This window comes from Dermacentor variabilis, chromosome 9, assembly GCF_050947875.1.
Source record: "Dermacentor variabilis isolate Ectoservices chromosome 9, ASM5094787v1, whole genome shotgun sequence".
NCBI classification, from domain to species: domain Eukaryota; kingdom Metazoa; phylum Arthropoda; class Arachnida; order Ixodida; family Ixodidae; genus Dermacentor; species Dermacentor variabilis.
In genome coordinates this window covers 30,829,331-30,855,648 of record NC_134576.1, presented here as the reverse complement: position 1 = coordinate 30,855,648, position 26,318 = coordinate 30,829,331, and the positions used below count along the sequence as shown (strand labels likewise).

Sequence of the window (26,318 nt, the reverse complement as noted above, 5' to 3'; positions counted from 1 at the left end):
AAAACACCCAATACACGTTTTACTTCTACGGAAGCCCTCTTGGTCTCCCGTCCGAACGTTTACGACGGTCTTGTAATTTGGAACCGTACTCGAAGTGGTCGCGGTTCGAAAGCTATTGTGGCTACCCAGGAACAACAAAAGGACCGACACACTATCAGCTCATTGAAGACGTTATAGTCTCTAGCTAACTTGCGCCCTGGTGCCAGGCTTTCATCATGAACTTGACTGATCGCGTCGCGACTCCCTACAACCTCGGCTCGTCTTGCAACCTTGCGCTCCTTCGCCCCCCCCCCCCCCCGCTACATGCTGCACCCCGAAAAGAACGACGAAACGACGAGGAACATAACTGCCCCGTGCCCTTTGTCCGGGTCCGCGCAGAACATGCTTCTCGGTCTCTTTTTGACCGGTGGCTTGAAAGTGCTTGATGCGCACACGTCGTCAACGACGACCGCACCTCGTTTTCTTAGCGCCCTGCCTTTTTGCGTCTGTCGCCATCTTTGGCTGCGCTATAATATTCACCGCATTCCGATATTTACGGCGCTTCATGCAACGGTGCGTTTTCCTCGAACTTCCTTTCATGCCGACTTCTCGCGCCGCAAGCTGGCCGGCACACATATCGTCGGCCCAGATCGCTCTCCTACCCACACAGTCTGAGTGATTTTTCTTTAAATCAACTCTTTCTTTGCCGTGACTGGAGGACAGCTCAACCGACCCTGGAACAATGCAGCAGTCTTTACTCGAGCTATGCAACTCGCGTTCCTGCGAACTGCCCTTTACTGCATCGCCCAGCTCACGCTGTGCATCGGCACACAGCTCGTCGGTCTCGATCGCTGTCTCACGCGCACAGTCCGGATGATTCATAACTAAATCATCATTCTCTCAGCTACCTAGACTGGCGGACAGCTGCACCGATCCCTGAACAATGCGGTTGTCTTCCCTTGAGCTACGCAGCTCGCAATACTGCGCACTGCCCTCTGCGGCATCGTCCAGCTGGCACTTCCCTTTGGCACGCAGATCTGACTCGACATGGGTGCTCGCGTCTGTCGGGTCAGCAGTGCTCTGTGCTTCGTTAACAACCTCGTTAACATTACAAGCGACGCACACGCGCGGTGACTGTGCCAATTCGTTCACAGCTGGCCCAGCTATCTCTACAGTGCTCTGTTGGCACAGCACCTCGTCGGTCTCACTATGGCCTTTAACGGCCTCTCTTGCCAGTAAGGCATCGTTAGCAGATAGCATTTTCTGTTCACCTATGAATGTGCTGCTAATCTCACAGGCAATACTTCGTTCGTCGGCTTTTGGCGAAAATCCGCAAGCTACTTCCTAATTATTTTGCTCTGTACTACCTACAGAATTTTCAGGCAGCCGTTGGATTTGTGCGTTTATGTGCAGCAAATATTGTATCTGATTGTTCAATGCTGCCACCTCTTTCTTGTGCTTTTGCTGACGCTCACGCTCACGTTTTTGATGCTTACGCTCCCATTAATGCTCAGGTTCTTGACGCTCACGCTCCCGTGTTTCTTGTATCACCTCCCAAGCAATATTAATGCTTTCATCGTCATTGCAACTATCTTAAATTGCCTTTATGATAGCTGGCTTTTTCATCTTTTCGTCCTCCTCGACTCTCAACTCGTCGCACAATAACAAGTCTGCCTTCGTCAACATTCTAAGGTCCATGGCAGCTGCCCCGACTGGTGGTTAGAATTGTTTTCCTTAAATGAGTTGTGCGACCACACAATATGCAACAAATTCGCGATTCCTAGACCTATCGAAATAAACACGCAAAATTTGCCGTCTGGTGAATCAAAAGGCAAAAAAAAAAACCATGTGCTCACTTACGAATGCAGCACCACGTCATCTCGTTCATCGGTCCGCTGTTCCCGGTTCCTCATGGGTCGAAGACTCTTTCTTCTTCGCTGTTCCCGGTTCCACAGGACTCCCTGTGTTGAAGGTTCTTTGTTATTCGCTATTCCCAGTTCCTTAGGACTTCTTTCGACGAAGGTTCTTTCTTCTTCGCTGTTCCCGGTTCCTCAGGACTCCCTGTGTTGAAGGTTCTTTCTTCTTCGCTGTTCCCAGTTCCTTAGGACTTCTTTGGACGAAGGTTCTTTCTTCTTCGCTCTTACCGGTTCCTCAGGACTCCCTGTGTCGAAGGCTCTTTCTTCTTCGCTGTTCCCAGTTCTTCAGGACTTCTTTGGATGAAGGCACTTTCTTCTTCGCTGTTACCGGTTCCTCAGGACTCCCTGTGTCGAAGGCTCTTTCCTCTTCGCTGTTCCCCGTACTTCAGGACTTCTTTGGATAAAGGCACTTTCTTCGCTGTTCCCGGTTCCTCAGGACTCCCTGAGTTGAAGGCTCTTTCTTCTTCGCTGTTCCCAGTTCCTTAGGACTTCTTTGGACAAAGGTTCTTTCTTTTTCGCTGTTATCGGTTCCTCAGGACTCCCTGTGCCGAAGGCTCTTTCTTCTTCGCTGTTGCCAGTTCTTCAGGACTTCTTTGGATGAAGGCACTTTCTTTTTCACTTTTCCGGGTTCCTCAGGACTCCCTGGGTCGAAGGCTCTTTCTTCTTCGCTGTTCCCAGTTCCTTAGGAATTCCTTGGACGAAGGTTCATCCCTAGCGCTGCCACCAGTTATTGGATCTTGACGTTGAGTGCGGGAGTTGGCCGACGTTGAGGAGGATCTTGAGATGAAAACTGGAGGTTCATTTACATTATTTACAGTAATAAGACAAAGTAATTAAAAGTCATAAAGTGATTGATGGCCGCCAGCAAATCGGACACTGCGGCCCGTGGCAAGAAGCATGAAAGAGATGAATGAATGAAGGAGTGCTTCTCTCTGCTCTCTGTATCTGGATTTTAACCCCTTCGGTGTCTCGGGGTCACGTCATTCTCGGCCAATCGTCGCGCCCGCTCAGGTGTCGTCATTTTCCTCCAATGATAGGCGCCCGTGCTAGTACAGTCACATTCCGCTCAGGGGGTCGCTCCAAGGGCTCCACAGTCCGAAGGATGACTTGTAACCCGTGTTGCCTCCTAGCCTGCAAGAGCCGTCACAATCGGCTCAGGTGGCTCACTCCAAGGCTCCATTGTCCGAGAGGTGACTTGCCATGGCGTTGCCTCCGGGTTTGCAAGCGCTCAGCGGGGGGGGGGGGGTTGTTTTCGAGCGACCTTTCACAGCTGCAAAACGACTTCGCTCGGGACCCAGATTACCTGGGCCCGTGCCAGGCTCCCGTTGCACTTTCAGGAAGAGTCAAGCAGTGGGACAATTACTCCACGTGCGGCGCACGATGTGGGGGTCGCCAACTTGTCTGACAGGTCCGGGAACGCGTTAGACGCGCTTCTGCGCTCCTTAATTGGGTGCGACGGCGATTGGATGTGGTCTGAACTCGAGTGATGCCAGGAGAAGCGTCCGTATCTAACACAACCTAGGCCAGTGCATGCTCGCGTCTTGGCGAACGCTCGTCCCACCGGCGCGTTGCCCTGTTTTCCCGGCAAAGGCGGGAGCTTTGGATAGGCGAAAAATCGTACGCTAGCAGTACTCACGTAATTTCGCATCTGCCATTTCCTCATTCCAGAGCGAGTCACACTTTCGACTTCCGCGCCTGTCCTCTACGTCTTTAGTTTGAGGAACGGCGGATCTGCCCGAGTCTGCTTTAGGGGATGGAGGCGACCAGTCGAAGATACCATAAGTAGACGAACAAATCTTTGTTTAAGATTTAAGATTTAAGACTAAAGCGCCGGGTGCGTCGCTGTGACGTTGGAGCGTTGCTAACCCGACCTCTATAAGAAGCGTGTTCAATGCGAATAAATATTGGTTCTTGGCACCACGCGCCTGTCCGGCTCTGTTGTGTGTCTGTTGCGCTCGACACGAATGCCTTCTCGGGCGCCTCGTCTGGGCGGCGCATGAACCGTACGCCGGCTCGGACGCATGTCTCGGCCGCGATAGCACACTATATAAATTTCTAATTGGTTTAGACGCAATATCTCTTCATAGAAACCCTGTATAACTTTTCATTTAAAGGCACAGCAGATATACAGACAGAGGGACAGGCAGAAAGACAAACACACAAGAAACTTTAGTTGGTCCTGTGGGACTACGTTGTCTCAGTCGCGGGCCGCATCCGCGCCGTGAGTGGAAGAAACTTCATTTTATTATGTTGAACAGTTTTGCCGGAAACGCAGTACGACGGAGGATAGTACAGCAAAAACGCCGCTTTTTGCTCACAGTGACTGCTTTTATTGCCGTCAGGTAACACTTCAGACTAGGCGATAATACTAGGTGTCATTTGAATGCGCAGAAGGTAAGCTTTCTAATCCCATATAATTGACATGCGCCAATGAGAGCGGAAAGCACAGTGCGTACACAAACAATAACTAAAATGCGGAGCGCGTGCCGCCGGAGTTGGACCAAATAAGTCGCGAAGCTTCGGGCGAAAACCGGTTCAGAATTAATTGTCACCAACATCATCAACAGAGTAACGATTGAAAGACGACTATGTTGCAGGGAACAAACATTTGGAAAGAAAAAAAATGCCTTTTTTAATTACAGCGAAGCACAGATTCATTCAACGAAATCAAATTCCCGATCAATATGATATATACTTGCCCAGTAAAGAAAATGCAACTATATTAATGCGAAAGCCCTCATGGTGAAGTTTGTGTCAGCAGACCTGACCGTCGAAGTGTCCGCCGAAGCGTCATCACGCATATGAAGACAGATTAAAGAATGAAAATGATCAACAGTGGCAGTTGGTGAATGATAACGTTATAATAGCGATTGGTAAAGGTTGATAATGAGTCGTAATGACTAATAATGACTTGTGACTCCGGGATTACAAATATGTCTAGCGACTGCTTGTAGTGACCACAATTGATTAGAAATGGCTATAAATGTCTAGTAATGAGTAGTAAGACTGAAATGGCTCCTAATGACTTGTAATAACTACTAACGACTACGAAATGACCAATATGTCGAACGACGGCTTTTAATGACCACAATTGATTACAAATGACTAGATGTGCTTACTAGTGTGCAGTAATGACTAATAGTGACTGAAATGACTTGTGATGACTAGTAATGGCCAATATGTCTAACGGCAACTTGTAACGACTACAATTCATTATAAAAGAAAAGAAGTAAGACAAAGAAAGAAGAAATAGGTGAAGAGAAGAATGAAAGAGGGGGAAAGAAGCGAAAGGGAGAAGAGGCAAATAGAAACAGGCGAATGATAAGAGGAGGGAGCAGTAGGCTTTCGCCGTTCACCTCTTCAGAGAGATCTTATGTGACCATGTAATTTTATTTTATTATTATCAATGAATAGTAGTTTTTTCAGCACCCATCCTGACGCCGCTATCACTTGCAATGCAATGTAGCTCTTAAAGTGCGCACAAAAGCGCGCTCGTAAAGTTCATCTGTTAGAATACGCCCACCTGCCACGTTGTCTTGTTTCGCTTGTCGACATTTCTCTGAATTTGGTGGCGCGGCTAGTTTCATCGTTCTCTAACCTGATCAGTCAAATGTGGTGAGTTACGACAGCCAGATAATTGTTTACTTTAGCTGCTTTCGTGCGACTGCGGGCTTGCGACGGGCTTGACGTCCGACGATGTGATCAGCACTCTACACCCAAAGCTTTATTATTATTAAACTATGGGGTTTTACGTGCCACAACAATGATCTGATTATGAGGAACACTGTAGTGGGGGACTCCTGAATAATTTGTACCCCCTGGGGCTCTTTACCATTCACCTAAATCTAGGCACATGGGTGTTTTCGCATTTCGCACCCATAGAAATGCGGTCGCCGCGGACCCGAAGCTTTCGTCCGCCTCCAAAGAAAGTAGGTTTGCGCAGGGGTACGATTTTGACTCCCGTACTGCTGTCTATTTGCACTTAAAGCTCGAAACGGCCATGAAGTCGAATGGCGGGGCGTTTGAATATACAGCTCTAATGACAGGCCATCAATACAAATTTCGCGCCTTTGATAACAAAATGACTTCACTTATATTTTTAACACATAAAGCGTCACATAAATTTCTCTTCCACCGGAAGTGTTCCTTCCACATACAGATGGCGCTAAGCCCCATGAACCACCGATGGGCTGCCATGTTTCGAACGTATGGGCTTCCACGGAAGCTTCGCTACCAGGTATACTTAACTTGTCCTCACTATATGTGGCCTTCCCATAGCAATGTCACAACACGATCAGTTGCTAGGCGGATTCTTCTTTTGCAAATGAAAATACTTACGCCACTCCCTGCTTCGTATGCTACAATCAGCCTCCGGCAAGTGCAGCTTGTCCAACCGTAATCTTTACCGGTAAATGCTTGCGGCGAATATATGCGTGAAGACGAGCTTTCTGGTTGTTTTTTTCTCTGCACGGCCGGCGCCACCTCTGTCACCGATGCGTGGCGGCGAGTGCCATCTGCTGGTGCTGCAAGCAACCCAGCGGCGCGAGCCTCCCGCTGATTGGCTGAGTTTTTTTACCTACGGCCACGACAAACACATTTGGAGGTGGAGTTATACAGCTTCGGTGTAAAACAGAATAAATTCGAAAGGAAAAAAATGACAACCATTCCACTCTGGGAAGATGGAATGGCAGTGAAAGCTGACGACAGCAAAAGCTCTCAAACAAAAAGCAAAGTTGTTTCGCTGTCATTCCTTCTTCACTGAGTGGAATGGGTGTCATTTTTTGCGTTGCGATTCTGGCGTTGTTTCTGGTTCGGAGGTGCCCGGGATCGCGATTGTCGTTTTTGTTCAGCATCGCGGGAACGTTCTTTGTCTGTGGTCGTTTCACGCCGGCGCCGTCTGCATTCTCGCTGCTGTTCCCTCCGGCGCTCGTCGTACGCATGTTGTTTTTCGGGTGTACGAACTATACGTGCCCGCCCCACCGAAAAAGCAGCTGTTTCTAGTGCCGATACCTCTCATTTTCGCTTATATAGATTTCGCTTTTATAATGCGATAACATTGACGTCAAGCTATTGTTCACGGCGAGCGTTCTAATCTGTTTCGCATATTGACATCTGCGCCGCCACACTGCGCCCGTATGGTTTTATTAGAAGATGCTAAGTCCGTTTCGGTTTCCGAACGCCGAAAAAGCTGCGAAAGATTACTAATGTACAGATCTCGCTGTCAAGCGTTGGCGCGTGAAACTTAAAGCGTAAAGCTCACGTTTCGCGTAAATGTGAGCTTCGAACATACAACTCCACGCTCAAGCCGAGCGTATAAAAAAAAAGAGAGACCCGCTGGGCTAAAGCAGCGCCTCGTAGACAGTCAGGCTGTGTACTCTGCTTTATTACATCATGCTGCTTGGAGCGAAATTTCAATCGCCAAGCCTGGCGTGACGAAGGCGGTGACATCAAAATCGCCTCGGCTTACTCGGGAGCGTCCCCGTTAGATTCTATAGCGGTCGGGCAAGCTAGCATGACGCCATGGATCGAAGTGCACCAGCCTTGTGCTATCTACGAGGCGTTGGCCAAGCATCTCTACGCGCTCGCTTGCCCACGAACAATCTCGAAGTACTGCTCAGCTGCGTTCAGTTGGACATAATCCTTTCGCATTCACAACTCACAAGAAGTGCTTAGGTGTTCTCGGATACTTACCCTTTCTGTATTTGCGCTGCAGCTGATATTTGATACGAGCACGCTTCGAGCGAAGCCTGTGTCTCTCCGCCCCCTTTGCCCGGATACGGTAGCGTTGAAGGAAGCTCGATGACGCCAGTAGCGCCAACACGTGACGTCGTCCCCGTTGCGATAAGCCAGTGCGCTGCGCGGAGCAGCGAAGACGGACGGACGCCGGCGTCTCCCTGCGGTAAGCTTCGCTTCTCGTTTGTTGGCCGCGAGGAGATTGTCAACAACGCGTGTGAGCTTCAGGATAATATTGTGACACCGCGTGTGCACCGTGAGGCAGTGCTTTGGAATGCCAGTGCTAATGAGCCGAGAGGTTGGCGAAGTTACAACTTAATTCTCTGCATTTTACCGAGTGACCTTTCTCAGTTCAACTTGTATCGACGGACTGCGTCCGCGTTTCTGCGATCGTAACTAATCTTGATGGCTAGCGTTAGACTGATATGCAATTCGGTTGAAGTTTTTGATTATTCGGAGCAGTGCAAGCCACTTGAGATTAAATTTCCGCTTTCGGATCACGTACTCGGCAAGCGCATTATTTTCCGGACCGAGTCTTGGCCTCGGCTAGCACTAAGAACAGCTGAACGCTTTGCATGTGTTCTAGGTTATGAAGTACATCTTAAATGGACAAAGCCAACATTAACACATGTCGTCTCCCACCTAACGCGGGACTAATTCTTAAAGAGCGTCATTATACGTTACGCCACAGCAACACTTCACAGGATAATTCACAGTCCAATTGCGCTGCTTATACACCGTATATTTCAGTGCTTTTGAAGAGAAATATCGCGCGTGAGAAAACAGCTTCGCTAACGGCGCGTATGCAAATAAAAACAACTTGGGATAAGTGAGCGTGGGTTCGTTCACGGCAATGATTTATGTGCACATCCTAAATATTGCGTCTGCATCGTGGCATCAGGACTACACTACAGCCGCTAAGTTCGAGAAAAGCCACCCAAACTTCTTATAGCGTCAAATACTCTGGATATCGGTGGCCGACGTGCAGCAGAGCCATTTGCTTGCATCGCCGGCACTTGACTTATCTTCGCGCCATATCTTGAGAGAACCTATCGCGAACTTCGAGTGGGGCTCTTTCCCATGCATTCAGTACCGTCCGTAACGACAGACAAGCTTTCAGCTCTTTTACAGACTTTGGCTCAGAAGCTGAGACAACAGAAGCGCTAACAACTGCTATCGGAGTACTACGGGGTATTACTATATTTCTATTCAGACATCTCGGAAAAAGGCTGATGGAATTTAGGGAAGCTGGAGGGCAGCTCCTTTCCTTTTCCTATAGTGATCTTTATATCAGCAAACTGCGTCATATTTCTGCCGTCAAGGGTTAATGTTTGAGAAGTGGATCCTTTTATATGTTTACCTTTTAACGCCCATGAAGCCGCATCTATTGGGTCATGATACCTGTTCTTCATAGGTATCAAAGAAAATCGTTGTCTCTGTTGACGATATTTTTCATCTTTTTTCTAATATTCACAGCTTTCTGAACAAGCGCGATCACCGGTCTTCGTTTCGCGGCACAAACGATGGTGATGTGGTCATACTAACGAAGACGTGGTTAACCACGGTGATATCTAATGCTGAAATTTTTTTTTTTACAGCGAACCTGCATAACTCTACCTTCCAAGGAAATTTTCGTGTCGTAAGCGTAAAACTCCCCATACGTGGGCCGATCCCTAGAATAGTGCAATGCCGGGCCGACCCGCGGCGGAGGTGCAGTTCGTCATTAAGGAGCCCACATACACATGCAGCTTTGCTGGTCACCCGTCTTCACAGAGTGGAAGGGCACTGAGTCATTTTTAATGTGAGGAGTATTTCAGAAATCACCGATGTTACCATGGCGATAGAACAGTAGCTGCCGTCCTAATCGCGTATTGTTTTCACGCTCCTGTGGTGTATAGTTTGCAGTAAGTGCGCGGTTGCGTTCACTTTGGTTTTACTGACATGGCAGCAAAAAGTTACAGTGACGTATAAAATAGCCGGATCTGGTTTTGAAAAGGATAAAGGAAAGTGCCGTTAATGCATGTCGGTAATGCATGCATTGCTAACATTTTTCGACGTGATTTACGCACGCATGCAGCTTGCTTGTACGTATTCTTCGATACCGCCTTTCGAATGGTGTGCTCTCAGAATGCTTTAGCATGCATTTCGTATATCTTCGCGTCCACCTCTTTTTCGCGCCATACCGTTTCGATTACCTGCGCACCACTACCCAAAGAATCAATGGTACTGCATCACAAACAGTTTAGTCCCCGTTCTGTTGCTTTCTACTTCTACCCTCCCAAGTATGTGCTTTCTTGACGCGCTAATATGGATCCCTCAGACACCTATTTTGACATGAAAGGTGTAACCTTAGTATTGAATAATTTTTTTCGAAACAGCGGTTGGTCGACGCTTGTGACACATTCTCTAAGGGCCCTCAGACCAGCACCAGTTTTGAGATATGCACCCCAAACCATGTAGGAACTCCGGCATTGACTTCTCTGGGAAGCTTTCACATGCTGTTCGAGAGATTTTTGTAAAACAATGAACTTTTTTTAAAGAAATTATCCAGGCAGCAAAAATAGTTTCGTTGACGGCGCGTATGCCAATAAAAACAACTTCTGAGAAATGTGCATGTACGTGTGGGTGCGCGTGTGTGCGTGCTTGCAATGTCTTGTACAGGAATCGGCCCAAGGAAACCACGATATATCGTTGCACTCTGAATAGAAATGCCTCGTATGAAAAAAAAAATGGCTGGAATGGGAATATATGCGAACAGTTCAGTTATGTCTGGTTATTTACTAATACATGTATATCAAGTAAATATATGGTGTGTAAGTTACTTAACTGGATTGCGAATTATCCTGTATGTGAGCATGGTATAACGTATACGGATGTGTTTAAGATATTGGTCCACATAAGGTGGGACACTTTTTATGTCGTGGTGTTCACTTTTTCAATTGTGTAACCTTATACGGACATTCCTTTCCGTTAGGTATTGTACAAAGCATGCAATTTTCACTTTGCATAAACGGCATGATACGAATGCATTTATTGCAGCTTTAGTTGCCTTGATTAAGTTTTCCCGTTTTGGGGGTGTGGCTAGCTTTTTTTCGAAGCCTACGTGTTCCTATTATTCTGCATTAAGGCAACCGAAGGCCCCGAAATTGTCAATGCCCTTTTTTTGTCAAGTGAATAGAACGCAAAGTAGTTCCTATGAGGTATCAAAATGTAAGAAATATTATTGAAGGATATCTAAACTTTATTAATGTGGGTATTCTACAGATGGATGAACTTGAGTAGGAAGAGAAATTGCGACAATTCTTGAAATAAAACAATGAATGGATTAAATATAACAAGTCATTCAAAAATCATACCTTTAAGCAATGTGTTAACGCGACTGTCGTAGAAAGCCAATGTCGCATAAAACCCGGCGTCCCATGTGGGACATCGCCTCGGGAAAAAGAATTTCGAACCAAATGGCATAGCCAACCCCTCCTCCACCACCAAACTTGATCATAGCTTGTCTTTCCTTCTTTACAACGTTATTCCTCGTAATTTTATGAATGGCAGCCCACAAACAAATGTAATGGTAAAAACACCGACAGCGCATACCTTTATGTTAGCTCTTCTCAGACCGATATATTAAAAGTGCGAAACAACAAAAATTGGCAGTGGCTTAGCTCTGCTATGCCAGCATATACGTAGCGAAAGCTGAGGCATAGCATGTTTAGCCTTGGTTAATCTCGATTGCAAGTCCACGTTAGTCTGGTTGTTTAGCTATGTTGCGGCGTTTAGCCAGTCGTTCGGCGCGCTGTTCGTCGGTTTCCTGTGCGATTCGTTTCCTCTTCATCTCGTTCCGATGTCGATTCCAGGCCTACCCCTGCTTATCAGAATTGTCGCCGTCCATACTGCCGCCTCAACTGTGGTTGCGGCACACGCTAGCTCTCCTTTTCAATCCTCCGACATGTTATCAGGCATGCGACGCAGCTGGCGAAGCGAGTAGAGGCGAGCGCAATGACGAGGAATGTGGTGTGACGTCATATCAAACGGCGGTGGCGGAAAGGCGCGGCGCTGCGCAGCGGCGGGACACCTGTGGCTCAGTGATACTAGTGGCGCATGCGCAGTAGTGACTAGAGAGCGAGAGAGAAAGAGAGAAATATTCGCCGCGAAGCGAGCGTTGTGACCTCATGTGCCTCCTCGGAGCACCGCCACGGCGAAATCGCAAGTTCGCGGCCAGTAAAGCTTTCGCTTTAATAACGGGACATCGACACACGCAAGAGACCGCGTTTCTACCAGAAAGCTGCCCTTCGTGCAGAGCGTTCGCAGCCAGCGTTTACCGGTAAACGTTACTCTTACATAAGCCGCGGTTGCCAGGAAGCATGAAAAGCAGTAAGGGTCTTTGAACGCTATCGCGTCCCGCTCTTAAAGGCGAAGCTTAAGCTCCTCCAAATTTTTTGAACAGATGTGCGCACGAAGATATACAATGTTGCCTACAGCATCAGTAAAGATCATTCTATGCCAGAAAACTAAAAAATGTATACAAAACGCTCCAAACTACAAAACAACGTCAATTTTATGATTCATATGGGTTCCGCATGATATCGAGAAATTGCTGATCATATTTGCATGCTTATGTTTTCGTTGTGTGCAGGTCTTCTACTGTAAAATCCACAAGCAAAATGAGGCACTCGGGGATGGCCATTGGTATATTATTTCCGATTTCTTTCCTGGCCGGTTTTATGGTTGCGTGTGAAGCGGCTGACTGCCAATGGGCTTGGGCTGCACCGGAATTAGGAACGAGTCGCCTGCAGATCTATGACGGCAAGCCGCCGTCGGCGCCTCATCTTGGGGGTTCATCGGCCCTGGCCCCGGTAGCATGGGCGAACTTCCGAGACGACATCAAGAACAGCGGGTGAGTAAACATTTTTTTACATTTTTGTTCATGGGAAACTGCGTCTTCGCTCTAGTACAACAGTAGTGACGTGTATGGAATCATGTTGAGTAACGCTACGCAGTGCAACGAATCGGTATACCGCCACCGAGTGACGAAAGGAGGCATGTCGAATACATACTAGGCATGATGAGGAGATATTGTTGTTATGACAGAACTATACTTAAAGGGTACTATCAGTGCACACGCTAAAAGCACAAAAATTAGTAAAACTATGCTGCGGCAGTCATATGTTGCGCAGCGCATGTATGAATCGTGACTACAGAAGCCACTCTGCACAGTCCAAAGCTTGCATTTCTTATTTCTTGCACACACATATTTATTGAGTGCTTTTATTGCGAGAGCAATTATAAGGACAATCCAGGCGCATTTCTGCCGTCAGCGTCGCCGTGAGGTTCCGTATCAAGTCCAACGGCGATAAAACCTGCGCCGCGCGCCGTACGCTGTATGTGCGAGGGAAAGTGTGGGAGGGTAGCCAGCAAGGAACACGGCCCGTATGCGTGCCCTCTCCTATCGCGTGCGAGGCACGGGAGTCAGGCGAGGGAGAAGGGGTGTTCTCCGGCAGCTGCTAGGGTGCCTTGACGTCCCCCTCACCCGCCCCGTACAGAGTGGAGGCAACCACGGCGCCTACTACGGCGTTAGCGACGGGAATCGCGAACGCCGAAGGGACGCGTTGCCGACGCTCATGTGCATTGAAAGCGACAAGCAGGAGACACACGGTGCGATTCCGCGTCCGATCCAGCGTGCGGCGTTGCATGCTCCGGCATGCGGCATACGAGGATTCGGGCCACACGGTACGTGCATCCGTACGAGGGAGCGGCGCGTATAGGTCCGCCCACAGCTAGCGCTCGAGCAAGACTTCACATCCACGTCCAGAAACGCAATATAAACAATTCTGCACAACACTGCTTCGCTTTACGCGAACACTGTCAATAAAATTATGACCCTGCGAGTGATAAAACTCTTCACTACGGCGCGTTCTCCACTGACGACTCCGTTAACAGCCAGCGATAGGGCCTGTAGGCGTAGCTAGGAGGGCGCAGTGGCCTACGGCACTTGTGATCCAGCCCGAGCTCGTCGAAGAGCGCTTATTTTTGCCGAAACGATTAACACTGAACACTTAGGTCGCCCATACTCAAATACAATTGGGTTACTCGACGCAGTCGTTGTGAAGAGCAAACGTGCAAGCGAAGCGAGCTGCCTCGCTCAGACGGTCGGTTTGTGCTGTCTGCCTGCGAAATGCCCTCGCATCACGGCTCCCGATCTCGCCAGTAGCTTAGTACTGTAGTGTACTAGGCGCTCTTTTGCAGAACCGGCACACGTTCGAGATAGTTTTGCTGAACTGGCAACTATATATCGTGTCGAAAACAAACTGCAGCAGGCAAGAAAAAGAAAAGACTGCGAGAAACCAGCCCCCCGGCACCGCCTCTGTGGAGGAAACGTCAGAGAACGTCACATGCCAGCCGCGATGTCATTGGCTGCGGCCAAAGGACGGCGCTGTTGTCGGACGCGTCGGACGATGAAAATCTGCCCGGTGTGTTGAACGCCGGGCGTCCGATCTGGAACTTCGGCACGGAAAAACATCTCCATTCCGGCTACCGTGCCGGCGCGTCGGACGCCGGATCAGACACCAAATCGGACCGTGTGTCTATCGCTATGTGCGACATGGCCAAAGCGCGCGCCCCCGCGTGCCTCTGCTTTAAACCGATCTGCGATGTTTTCAGAGTGAGCACAGTGCCGGTAGCTTCGTATGCGCTGTGCTTTCGACGTTTCGTTCGCGTTGAAGCGAGAAATGCACGAAGGTCAAGCCACTTGCTGCTGCCCCGATGCCTTACTCCAGTGTTTTGACATCGAGTTTCTGCGCTCATCGAGAGGAATGTGTTCATGTTTACCTGTGCGCGCGTGACACCATGCTTGTTAATTTAGTTAAAATACGTTGGCGGGCTAGTTGGTTCGAATCCACGATAGAATGTGTAGTGCTACTGAACAAGGACGGAGAAAGAAGCAGACACACAAGACAGCGCTGGTCTCTTTGTGTCTGTTTCTTCCTACGACCTCGTTCACTTGCGCTTATATATTATATCATTGTTAATTTAGTAAGCGAGTGCTTACAAGTTATACGGCTGATAAAACGACTATCCTTACTTTGTATAGCTATCTACTAATTTGCTATCGTAATCAGTGCTTCGCTTTTCGGGCGAAACTGCGGCATTTCTTTTAGACCACACGGTATTTTAAAAATCGCCTGTGTCGGTTGCGTAATTTTCGTCCTGGAGCTGGACTACTCGAAACAGCGGAGATTACTTGCACTAGTAACGGAATTACCCAACCGACTGTTGAACACGAATTCACTAATTCACTTTTTAATGCATTATTTTACGGCTCATATTGCAACTTACGAGTTGTAGCCGATACGTTTGACAGGCATATCCACTCGGAAGGACTCCAAAGGACAGCACGTGTTCCGAGATATGCACTGTGACAGTTATCATTATAATTCAACATAGCTTCACTTACTTTATCAACAAAACGCCGTTGTATGCATTGAAGCGTAAAAGTTACTGGAACGCCCATGTATCTAGTCGCACACTGTGGAAATACCTGCAAGCTTGTGTTATCCTGAAAGCTTGTTCTATGTTGATATATCGCTTGTAGACTCAGAGTCTAAAATATGTTCCCTAATGTAATTACGGAAAAAAGTTAATTCGTAAATGTTTGTTAATCGATAATGTATTTCAATTTCCAGTGCAAGTAATATCCAACCTCTTTAATTGTTCCTACTCAATGACTAGAATTATGCTATCTGCCACAGGTCATTCATAAAAATTCCGTATGGTCTAAAAAAAGTGCCATATTGCTTACGGAAATTACACAAAGTGACGAGCAAACTATATTCACCATGAAACCGCAAGCCCGAACTAACATTTTCCGCATTCACTTCGTCCTCCGCGTCTCCCTCGCGCTTCTCAACACTGTTGCTTTGGACAGGTGCTTGGACAAATTAAACGGGGCTAGAACTTGAAGAAAAGGGGTTAACCGAGGGGCCCGATTCTTATTAATCATCTCATGAGAAGCCAACAAACAGATACACCAAGGAAAACAAAAGGAAAATTACTTGTACTTACTAATTGAATTAAAGAAATTATAAATTAATGCAATGAAAGTGGATGAAAAACAACTTGCCGCAGGTGGGGAACGATCCCACGTATCTGCATTAGGCGTGCGATACTCTAACCAAGGGAGCTGCCGCGGCGCGGTTTCCCCATACACTTTCTTGGGTATTTATGTGTCACTACTAGAACTAACCTTGTGAGTGTTAGCCAGCGCCCCAACTCACAACTTGTCACACAAGCCTTGAGTGTGGACAGGTCTTAAGAGAAGCAGCGTGTCATCAGCTGGAATGGAATAATATGACGCGATTGAAGGTGTTGTAATGAATCTCGCTGACTTGTCTGGCTTCTCTGTGCATACTATCACACTAGGTTCGCTGTGGAGCGTAAAATGTATTCTACGCAGAAACGTGCAAATGGATTGAGAGATGTGGGGAAGAAAGAAACGTTTCGTAAGGAAGTGAAAATGGAAAAATGTGAAGTAAGCAGTTGTGCTCTGAACCTCGGTGTTATTTTGCAAGTGACAAATTACAAAAGCATGAGAAAGTTCATGTGGCGCGGTTGAATATACATGACAGTCATGCATCAAGCGCGCGACGAAATCGCTAACTACGACCGCTAACCAGTGAATGACAGCGAAAATTTGTCTTTTGGTTGGTTCCAGAAGCTCGAAGCGCATTTGCTGACATTTGTGAGAGGGATGGTGTTCCAATCTGACTCGGGACATTAAAAGTGCCATGGCGCAAAAGTATGCCTTGAAGAACGAAGGAAGAAACTGTTGAAGCAGAGCTAGAATCGACAGACGCTGTCTCAGCGTAGGGAATGAGATGCTCGACGGCATTCACTATTCGCCGATTGCCGGTGAGAGTAAAAAGAAGGGGCGCAGTAAGGTCGATGCCACCGAATCCGACTGGGACGGTGGATCACGCAACTGGCAGTGCGTGATGGGCAGGCGCGTAGCTCGAATGCATACGACGCTGACAATGAGCGCAAAAAGCGGTGTACATTGCTTCGCTATCGAAAGGCCGGGCCAGTATAAACGGCTTCTAATCAGGCAGTAGGTGTTTGGAACTGAGATAGGAAGAGGTCATTTGTCGTGAAAGGCTATAAAGCAATGAGCGAGAAGGAAACGTGGTGAATTGGGGAGCCAGCGTTGACCATCAGGACGATAAATGTTTCGCGCTTATCACACAGCCTTTGAGCATCTCTTCTGTCAATTGTCGATGATGCTGGGCGTTAAGAGGCCAAGAAGATTTTCAGAGACGCTCTATGGAAGGTCAAGGGTATTAGCGTATAGTAAGATAGTCCTATAGAAGAATGGTGGTTAGCGGCTCAAGGAAGCTCAAGGAAGGAAGGTCATGGCATGTCCGTTGATGGCAACAGGTCATATACATTTAAGGATGATATACAACTCGGGTGTAGCAGAATCGACGCGGCGACAAAGTGCAACAACGTCTTCGACGCGAGATGTGTTAGAAATAGGGAGGCATTATTTCCAAGCGTCGAGGCGTTTCTTCGTAAGGGTGAAAGAATTCCTATCGGTTAGCAAAACTTTCTCGGTAATAATCGCCCAGGCAGTCATATATATGTCCTTTTTTCCCTGCGAAGACCAGTGAACATGTGGTAAACCTTCTGGTGGCCGCTGAACGCCAAAGTTGCCGCTTGCTATGTCCGGGAGGTGCTGGTAGGAATCAAGGCATCCTGTCCATGGATACGCTGGTGGATAGTAGGAGCAAGTGTTCACCTGAGCGAAGCTCGAGAAAGTACAACGGATGGACAGGAGGAAGGGGAACCTTTAATTGGCCAGGGATACCCGGCGAAGACCCAACCTTCCCTATGATAATGATCATGACATGCAGGTGATGAATGGGATATATGATCGGTGCGGGCTTATACGTATAAGAGAACAGGCAGGTTTGCTCGAAGGAAGATACGCCGACCGAATGGTACGTCGGTGCAAAGTTTAGCGTGGCGTTTGAACTCATAGCACAGTGTTCAAACCATGCGAGGCATCTTGGCGCGTCGCATAACTCAAGGCAGCCCCTGCTCGGTGGAAGGAACAGCGCCCTCTGCTACCAAACATCTCATATGGCGTCGGCGTTATCAGTCTTGCAGGCGTAGCGCCTCAATGATGCATGAGATCAGACGGATGCGAAACTGCCGATGTTCGGAAAATGTGCCCAGCGTTTGGACGCGGTAGCTTGTATGCGGAAAATTCTTAACGATGCTCTCTTCCACCTTTTCTGATAGCCTAATCGTTGGAGTATCAGATATCTGTGAGAGGTACCGGGACGAATTGGGCCGTCGGACATGTTTATTAATGTTAACATATCTATTTATCTACACGCACACACGCAGAGATGCACACATATAATGAACTAGAAGAAAGAAAAGCGAGGGCCTGATTTTTATTAGTCATATCACAAGAAGCCAAGGAACAAAGGCTTTGTCCTTGTTTCCTGGCTTCTTGTGATATGACTATATGTATAAAGGAAATATTTGGTGTCATTTAAAAAAAAAAGTCTTTATTACCATTTCAATTGGGGCATGGCCTTCATCACATTAAGCAGTGTGTTACAAAGGAGGCCGCTTACATGGCCTCTGATATCGATAATGCCACAAACATATCTCGCTGTGTCAAAACGAGAATCACAGTCACAATAGTTAAATCGATAGTACATGTTGACATTGAACAACCAATGTTTGCAAAGGCGGTCAGATAAAGTGGCGCCGAAACTGGAACATTGAGCACGCGTTTCATGAGTAGCACGATCTTAAGAAAACGCAAAGTCAGATGAGCTAAAGAATAAAAACTTGAGAAAAAGAGCATTAAAATTAAAATCAGGAAAGCATGATGGCTTTAAGATTAAAAAGATGGCCACTCTAAGAGCAGTGAAAGGCAAGACGCTTTTCCCTAACATTAGTTAATGCACAATAATGAATAGAGATAAATTTATCTATTAAATTTGAATATCGTCAAAGTTGTGTATTTGTGTAATCCCGAGCTTATCGCTCGTGATGCGATTTAAAGCCTGACTCTATCATTGTGGCTTTAACCTTTTCAAAAGAGCGGCCGGGCATATTAACGTGCTTGGACAGTGAAAGATTTGGGATGCTTCTTTGTTGTGCTGGGTGGTTGTTGAAAGGAAACCGAAAGCTACAGCTTATGTGTGGCCAATGTATTGGCATACTGCACATTCAGCATTCAAGCAAGTAAACTACAGTAGCGTTGTCGCAATTAAAATCACCGTTGACTGCTATTGAAAAGTCAGGTGCCCTGCCAGTAATCATTCAGGGTGTTTTCATGTGAATGGAAACATTGCATCGTGGTTTCTTGCAAGGATGACATGACAGCCTGTATGCTCAGACAGTTAAGTTTTCGGTGACCCGAGCATGTCGCGAAGGTTGCGCGATCGCCTGTAGGTTCTTCGGGGTTGTGCTCTGAAGTTGTATTTGAGCCGTTCACTTTGAGCCAATGTATTATAGTGTCTTTTTTCCAGAAAACGGCTTACATTCGGGTCTGATGCCGAATATCTTAGGGCGAGATTTGTTTGTGGGAGCGGCACAGATCGTTTCTCGCCGGTGAGTAGCTGCCGGAGATCGAGGCTGTCAGCGCGATTCAATGCGTCATCAAATATGTTTGCCGGGTATTTTCTTTCCGTGAGCGTCTATCACAGATCTTTATCATTTTGCGCAAGCTCGTGCTTATCGGAAGATATTCTCTCACGTCGAACGGCTTGGCTATACGGGATGCTCGTTTCACATGAGGCTACTGTTTAAATGAAACCAAATTAAAACGAGTTTATTCCCCAGTTTACACGTTGGATGGACATTTTGGGCCAAAAGTTTACATGACCCAAAAGAACGGACAAGGCAGTGGTACAGCAAACAGCCTGCGCACGTGTACAATAATCAACATGTGATTCCACGAGAGCTGGAATTCTTCACGACCAGAATAGCTGCGAACGGAAAGATTGAAACATTATTTCAATCGCGGCGAGTTAACAGCATTTCAAGAACTGTTAACACACTGAATTTTATACCATACTATTCTAGCGATGCTATAGTTATCTTCATATATATATATATATATATATATATATATATATATATATATATATATATACCCCAGGGCGGAACTGCCATATTTTTGTAAACCCTGATGAAGATTGGTCCACCAATCGAAAACTGCTGAAGTTAAATACTTGTTTACCTTGTAGCACCACTCAAGTTCTTTACGTTTGAAAGGTAGCCTGAAGAATTTCTCTTTACCTACTGTATATATGTATATATATATGTATATATATGTATATATATATATATATATATATATATATATATATATATATATATATAAGAAGGCAACAAACACTGACACCAAGGACACCATAGCGGAAATTACTTGCGTGTAATAAATGAAATAACGAAACAATAAATTAAGAGAAATAAAAGTGGATGCAAAAAGCAACTCACTGCAGGTGGGGAACGATTCCACAACCTTCGCGTTTCGGGAAAGGATGTCCCACATCCGCCACCAAGGTCTGTGAGTGGTGGCGCTTGCTTACACTCCCAGGGTTCTACTAGGGAACATAAGTATCCAAGAAAGTGGACGGGGAAACGGCGCCGCGGTAGCTCAATTGGCAGAGCATCGCACGCGAAATGCGCAGGTTGCGGGAGCGTTCACCACATGCGGCAAGGTGTTTTTTCATACACTTTCATTTCTATTAATTTATCGTTTTTTATTTCATTGACTAAACATAAGTAATTTTCCCTGTGTTGTCCTTGGTGTCAGTGTTCGTTGGCTTCTTATATGACTACTGATACTCGGGCCCTTCGGTTAACCCCCTTGGTTCTGGTTTTTATATATATATATATATATATATATATATATATATATATATATATATATTGCCCCTATGCGGTTTCGGCCTCATTGTTCGTTGGTTTCTGATGATATATATATATATATATATATATATATATATATATATATATATATATATATATATATATATATTGTAACAGATACGAAAGGCACGGACAAGAAGAAAAGAAAGAGTAGACGAAGAGGACGAGGAGTTTGAGAGGCCAGGCTGCGTTGCGATCACGCTACGATCATCGTCCATCACCTGTAAATAAAAGCATTTCTTCGCAACTCTTCGTAACGGTTGTCGTGGGAGGTGCGGGGTAATCGACACCCGAAGACGGAGGCTGAACCACAAGTTCTCCGACGGAGCCGTCGCCTTGCTGGACTCCCACCGAATCCACCGGAGCTGAATATGTCCCACGAAGCAGACGAACAACGACCCATTCCAACTGCTGCGCCGACCAGTTCCATTCTACAACTGAGAGATGCGCGTCCCTTCGCCGGAAAATCGGACGAAGACGTCGAGGAATGGCTCATCCATTATCACCGGGTGAGCGCCGCCAACAAGTGGAACAGCGCTTCTCAGCTTTTGAAAGTCGTGTTCTTTCTAACGGATACTGCGTTGTTGTGGTTCGAAAATCACGAGGAAACGTTCACAACATGAGGAAGATTTGTTTCTGAAATCAAAGAGCGATTCGGCGACTCCGCGACGAAAAGGAAAAGGGCAGAACAGACGCTACTGCAACGTGCTCAAGTGCCAGGCGAAACCTGCACGACCTACATTGAGGCAGTAATAAAACTGTGTAGGATGGTGGCCTCTGGAATGTTCGAGGAGGACAAAGTCGGGCACATCCTAAAAGGAATTGCCGAGGATGTTTATAATTTCCTCATCGCAAAAAACAACCTGGCTTCTGTCGCTGACATCATTCGGCGCTGTCGTACTTTCGAGCAACTGAAGACAAGGCGCATCACGCCGAAGTTTGGCAGGCTAGCCAATGTGATGACAGTTGCAAGCGTGGACAGCAACCAGCCCCTCGATCTGGCATCAACGATCCGACAAATAGTTCGGGAAGAGCTCAGCCTGCACGCGCAAGTGACACATCCAGGCACGCATAGCTTCCACCTACCACCAGATTTTGAGCCAAACGTGGCATCCTTCTCCCCGTATCCTGCGGCGAGCGGCACTGAGGATTATGAACTCGCGCCCCGACAGCAGCCACGTCTCTACGACAGAGGCCCTACTTATGACGCTCGGCCACAACGAGAGCAGCCGCGTTTTCACCCCCGAGGCCCTGTGACTTCTGTCAGGCCGCGACAAGAACAGCACCGACCCTACTACCACGACGCGACTTATCGACGATATAACGGATTTCAGCAAGCAGCAGAGACACGTTATTCACATGACAACGAACTTTCTCGCCGACCGCAGCCGCCTACCATTCGTTTTGAGGAAGACGCTGTGAACCGCGACCCTCTCGTGTGCTACAACTGCGGTTCCACAGGCTCGGTGTTGTCTCCAAGGTCGTCAATCACGTAGGACACCACCGATGTTCTCGCCACCCAGAACTCCTACTTCATATCACTTGCGCACGACCGATTTGCTCCCAATGGACCACTTCTTACACGAGACCAGACGCAGCGATTCGCCAGCATCTGAGCGGAGTTTGACGCCACCAAATAGCCGTTCGCGTCGCTCTCCTTCCCCTCGGCGCCGTTCTTCCTCACCGCCGTCGGGAAACTAGCATCCGTGACCAATGGAGGTGTGGTCGCCGGACGGTCTTTGCAAGAAATACCTCTGCCTGTTGTGATGTTCAAAAACAAAGTGAACCACGGCGGCCGCATTTCGATGGGGGAGAAATGCGAAAACACCCGCATACTTAGATTTAGTGCACGTTAAAGAACCCCAGGTGGTCAAAATTTCCGGAGACCTCCACTACGGCGTGCCTCGTAATCAGAAAGTGGTTTTGGCACGTAAAACCCCATAATTTATAAAAACAAAGTGAATGTCTTGATTGACGGAATACCGACCATGGCGTTAGTTGATACTGGGGCGACTGTGTCTGTGATGAGCCGCGCTTTCAAAAACCGACTAGGCCACAACGTTATGTTTTGATGGAACGACGGTACCACCTTTCGGGGAGTAGGCGGCGAGTGGCTTCATCCCCTTGGTGTTTGTGCTGTGAGTGTTTTGTTGGCTGGGAAAGTGTTTCTGTCGGAATTCCTTGTTCTTTCTCGTTGTTCGAACGACGTTATTCTCGGTATCGATTTTCTTGAACAGCGCGGCGCTTCCGTGGACTGTGGTTGTGGCGAAATATCATTGAACAAGTTATTTATATCAGCACGTTCCGAACAAAGCTCGGGTGGTGAAGACAGGGACACAGACACACTCAGTGTTCTTGATGAAGTGATTGCACCATCGTGGTGCCTGACGCCCGTACTTGTTTCTGCAACTGCTGTTGATGCTGATTGTATTGACCTTGTAGTTAGGCCTCTCCGCATAAACTGTGCTAAAAAGAGAGAGAGAGAGAGAAAATGATAAAAGAAAGGTAGGGAGGTTAACCAGGACTGAGCCCGGTTAGCTACCCTGTACTGGGGAAAGGGAAAGGGAGACGGAAAGATTAAAAGAAGAGAAAGTCCACTGGAGATATCAGTCGGTCACTCAGTCCGGATCACAGACGCTGACTCAATCCGGTCTTTTTCAAATATCGCAGCAGCGCTTTAGTGGCCTTTTGTAGCTGCGATATGCTAAAAAAGATATACTTGTGCCCTGCTCCGTCGTGTGCATGACGAAAGGAGTCGCCACATTGTGGGCGCTGAATTGTTCCGCCACGCCGGTTGTCCTTCCTCGCGGTATGAAAATCGCTCTCTTCGATGAAGCCGCATGTAGCTCAATAGCGGCACTAATTACGGACGTCTCTACAGCTTTCTCTCCTTGCAATAATCGCCATTCTGAAGAGCTAATGTTTGGCATGATCAGCAAGGCTCTCGGTACATCGGAACGCCAAGCACTGGTACAAGTCCTTGCCAGACATGGGGCTGGTTTCGACTTCACGCATGGAGATGCACCCCTTCTTTTACCGTCGTCCCGCGCTCGTCACAGAATAGATACTGGCTCAGCACACCCCATCCGCCAGAAGTCCTACCGAGTGTCATCGTCCGAGCGCAAAGTTATTGCAGAGCAAGTCAAGGAGATGATGAACGAAGGTGTCGTTCAAGAGTCATCTAGTCCATGGGCAGCCCCAGTAATCCTGGTCCGAAAAAAAGGTGGCTCCTGGAGATTCTGCGTGGAGAACAGACATCTAAACGCAGTGACGAAGAAGGATGTCTATCCACTACCGCGAATCGATGACGTCATTGATTGCTTACACACTGCTTCTTACTTCCCAACAGTTGATTTGCGATCCGGGGTATTGGCAAACACCTATGGACCCTGCCGACAAGGAAAAGACCGCTTTCGTGACTCCAGATGGTCTATTCGAATTTAATGTTATGCCTTTTGGCCTTTGCAATGCTCCTGCCACCTTTGAAAGATTCATGGACACATTACTACGTGGTCTAAAGTGGGAGATATGCATGTGTTACCTCGATGATGTTGTAATCTTTGGCCGCACATATGAAGAGCATAATGAACGCCTCAGCCTCGTTCTCGACTGCATTGAGAAAGCTGGAGTGGTTCTAAACTAAAAAAAAGTGTCGGTTCGGCGAACGTCAAACACTGGTCCTGGTACACTTAGTCGACACTTAGGCGTAAGACCCGATCCTCGTAAGATTGAAGCGGTGAGCTCCTTCAAGCCGCCACAGACAGCACGAGAACTCCGCTCATTCAATGGCCTATGTTCGTATTTTTGTCGTTTTGTTCCCCGGTTTGCCCACATCGTTTACCCGTTGACAAGTATTTTGCGACAAAATGCGTCCTTCACTTGGACAGTAGAGTATTACGCATCATTCTCTCAACTGAAGTTTATACTAACGTCAGCACCCCTCTTGCGTCACTTCGATCCATCTTGCCCGACTGAAGGCATTCCACTGATGCTAGTGGAATTGGGATAGGAGCGGTGCTTGTACAACGTCACAGTGGCGCAGAACATGTCGCATATGCCAGCCGTTTCCTGAGCAAATCTGAACGCAATTATACGGTTACGGAACAGGAATGCCTGGCAGCCGTCTTCGCCATAGAAAAGTTTCGATGTTATCTTTACGGTACACTCTTAGGCAAAGTTACACCCTTTGGCTTGCCCCTTCTGCCACACAACAATAATCGTTATCTGCCTTGATGCGTTTCCTTTCCTTAACGCTGCGAGCCCGGTACTTTCCAGTAACGAACGGCACGCGCGTTATCAGCATAGAACAGTTTACACCCATTGGAGTGCTCCTTCTGATAACGCGCGTGCCGTTCGTTCCTGGAATGTTGCGGGCTCGCAGCGTTAAAGAAAGGAAACGCATCAAGGCAGATAACGATTATTGTTGTGTGGCAGAAGGGGCAAGCCAAAGGGTGTAACTTTGCCTAAGACTGTAGACCATTCAAGATTATCACCGACCATCATTCTTTATGCTGGCTGGTCGGTTTGCGTGGTCCCTCTGGTCGCCTCGCACGTTGGGCGCTGCGCCTCTAGGAATACGACTTTGTGGTATCGTACAAGAGTGGCCGTCGTCACGCTGACGCAGACTGCCTCTCTCGGATTCCTCTTGCGACTACCGACTGCGATGCTGAGAATTTTGACGACTGTCTCGCTGCTGTTACTTCTACGTTCCCTGACGCGGCAGACTTTCAGCGAGAACAACGGGATGATGTTACGCTCGATCCGCTTTTTGCCGCCGTCCGTACTTATAAAGGCAGCGGTCGCTTTACTGTGCGTGATAAATTGCTCTGCAAAACTAATTACTCCGGGCATGGAGCGCGTTTTCTGCTTGTTGTCCCCGAGAGTCCCCGCTCCGACATTCTACGCGCCATGCATGACGATGTGACATCCGGCCATTTCGGCTTCGTACGAATGCTGCACCGCACGAAGGAGCGCTTTTACTGGCCCAAGATGTACGAAACAACCAAGCGCTATGTCGCTAGTTGTGAAACGTGCCAACGCCACAAGCGACCGATCACTGCAGCCCCCTTCGGCTACTGACACCGCCCAGTACACCGTACGAGCAAGTAGGCATTGACCTTTTGGGTCCATTCCCGTTATCTAACAACAAGAACCATTGGATAATTGTCTGCGTTGACCATCTTACACGGTATGCAGAAATTGCAGCCATACCGTCTTCCACCGCTGCTTGCATGGCGGTGTTCCTGCTGCGTTCCGTGGTCCTTCGTCATGGCCCACTACGTGTCATCATCAGCGACCGTGGTCGGCAGTTCACGGCTGATGCCATTGAAGAGTTACTTCGTTTGTGCACTTCACATTTCCGTCATTCCACGCCGTATCATCCACAGACCAATTTCCTCGTTGAAAGGACAAACAGAACGTTGACCAACATGCTTGCCATGTACGTCTCCTCCAATCATAAGAACTGGGACGATGTGCTGCCCTTCATCACTTACGCATACAACAGGACGAAGCACGAAACCATGAACTATAGCCCATTTTATCTCCTGTATGCAAGGTTACTGCGAAGCCCTCTTGACACTTTGTTACCCTTCGTTCAGCACAGTGATGATTCTGTATCGAAGACTTTGTGTCTCGCCGAAGAAGCGCGTCGAATAGCTCGTCTTCGTACTCTGGCCTCGCAAAGTCGCTCGAAAGAGCGATACGACGACCGTCACGTACAAGTATCGCTGGAAAAAG

General features: G+C 47.7%; 2 protein-coding genes across 7 annotated transcripts in view; one reads left to right on the top strand and one right to left on the bottom strand.

Moving 5' to 3' along the window:
* The window catches only part of LOC142592566 (putative phospholipase B-like 2), a 137,600-nt gene extending 129,942 nt beyond the window's left edge, over positions 1-7,658 (bottom strand). For all 6 annotated transcript variants that reach the window (XM_075704087.1, XM_075704085.1, XM_075704090.1 and 3 more), the window contains exon 1: positions 7,587-7,658. The gene's annotated coding sequence lies outside the window, so the exon portion shown is untranslated. The remainder of the gene's footprint in view (positions 1-7,586) is intronic.
* A 53-nt stretch (positions 7,659-7,711) lies between these two features.
* LOC142592565 (putative phospholipase B-like 2) overlaps positions 7,712-26,318 on the top strand; it is an 88,229-nt gene continuing 69,622 nt past the window's right edge. The window contains exons 1-2 of the mRNA XM_075704083.1: positions 7,712-7,794; positions 12,262-12,522. Of these exons, the coding sequence (XP_075560198.1) occupies positions 12,290-12,522 (233 nt within the window). The 5' untranslated portion in view covers positions 7,712-7,794; positions 12,262-12,289. The remainder of the gene's footprint in view (positions 7,795-12,261; positions 12,523-26,318) is intronic.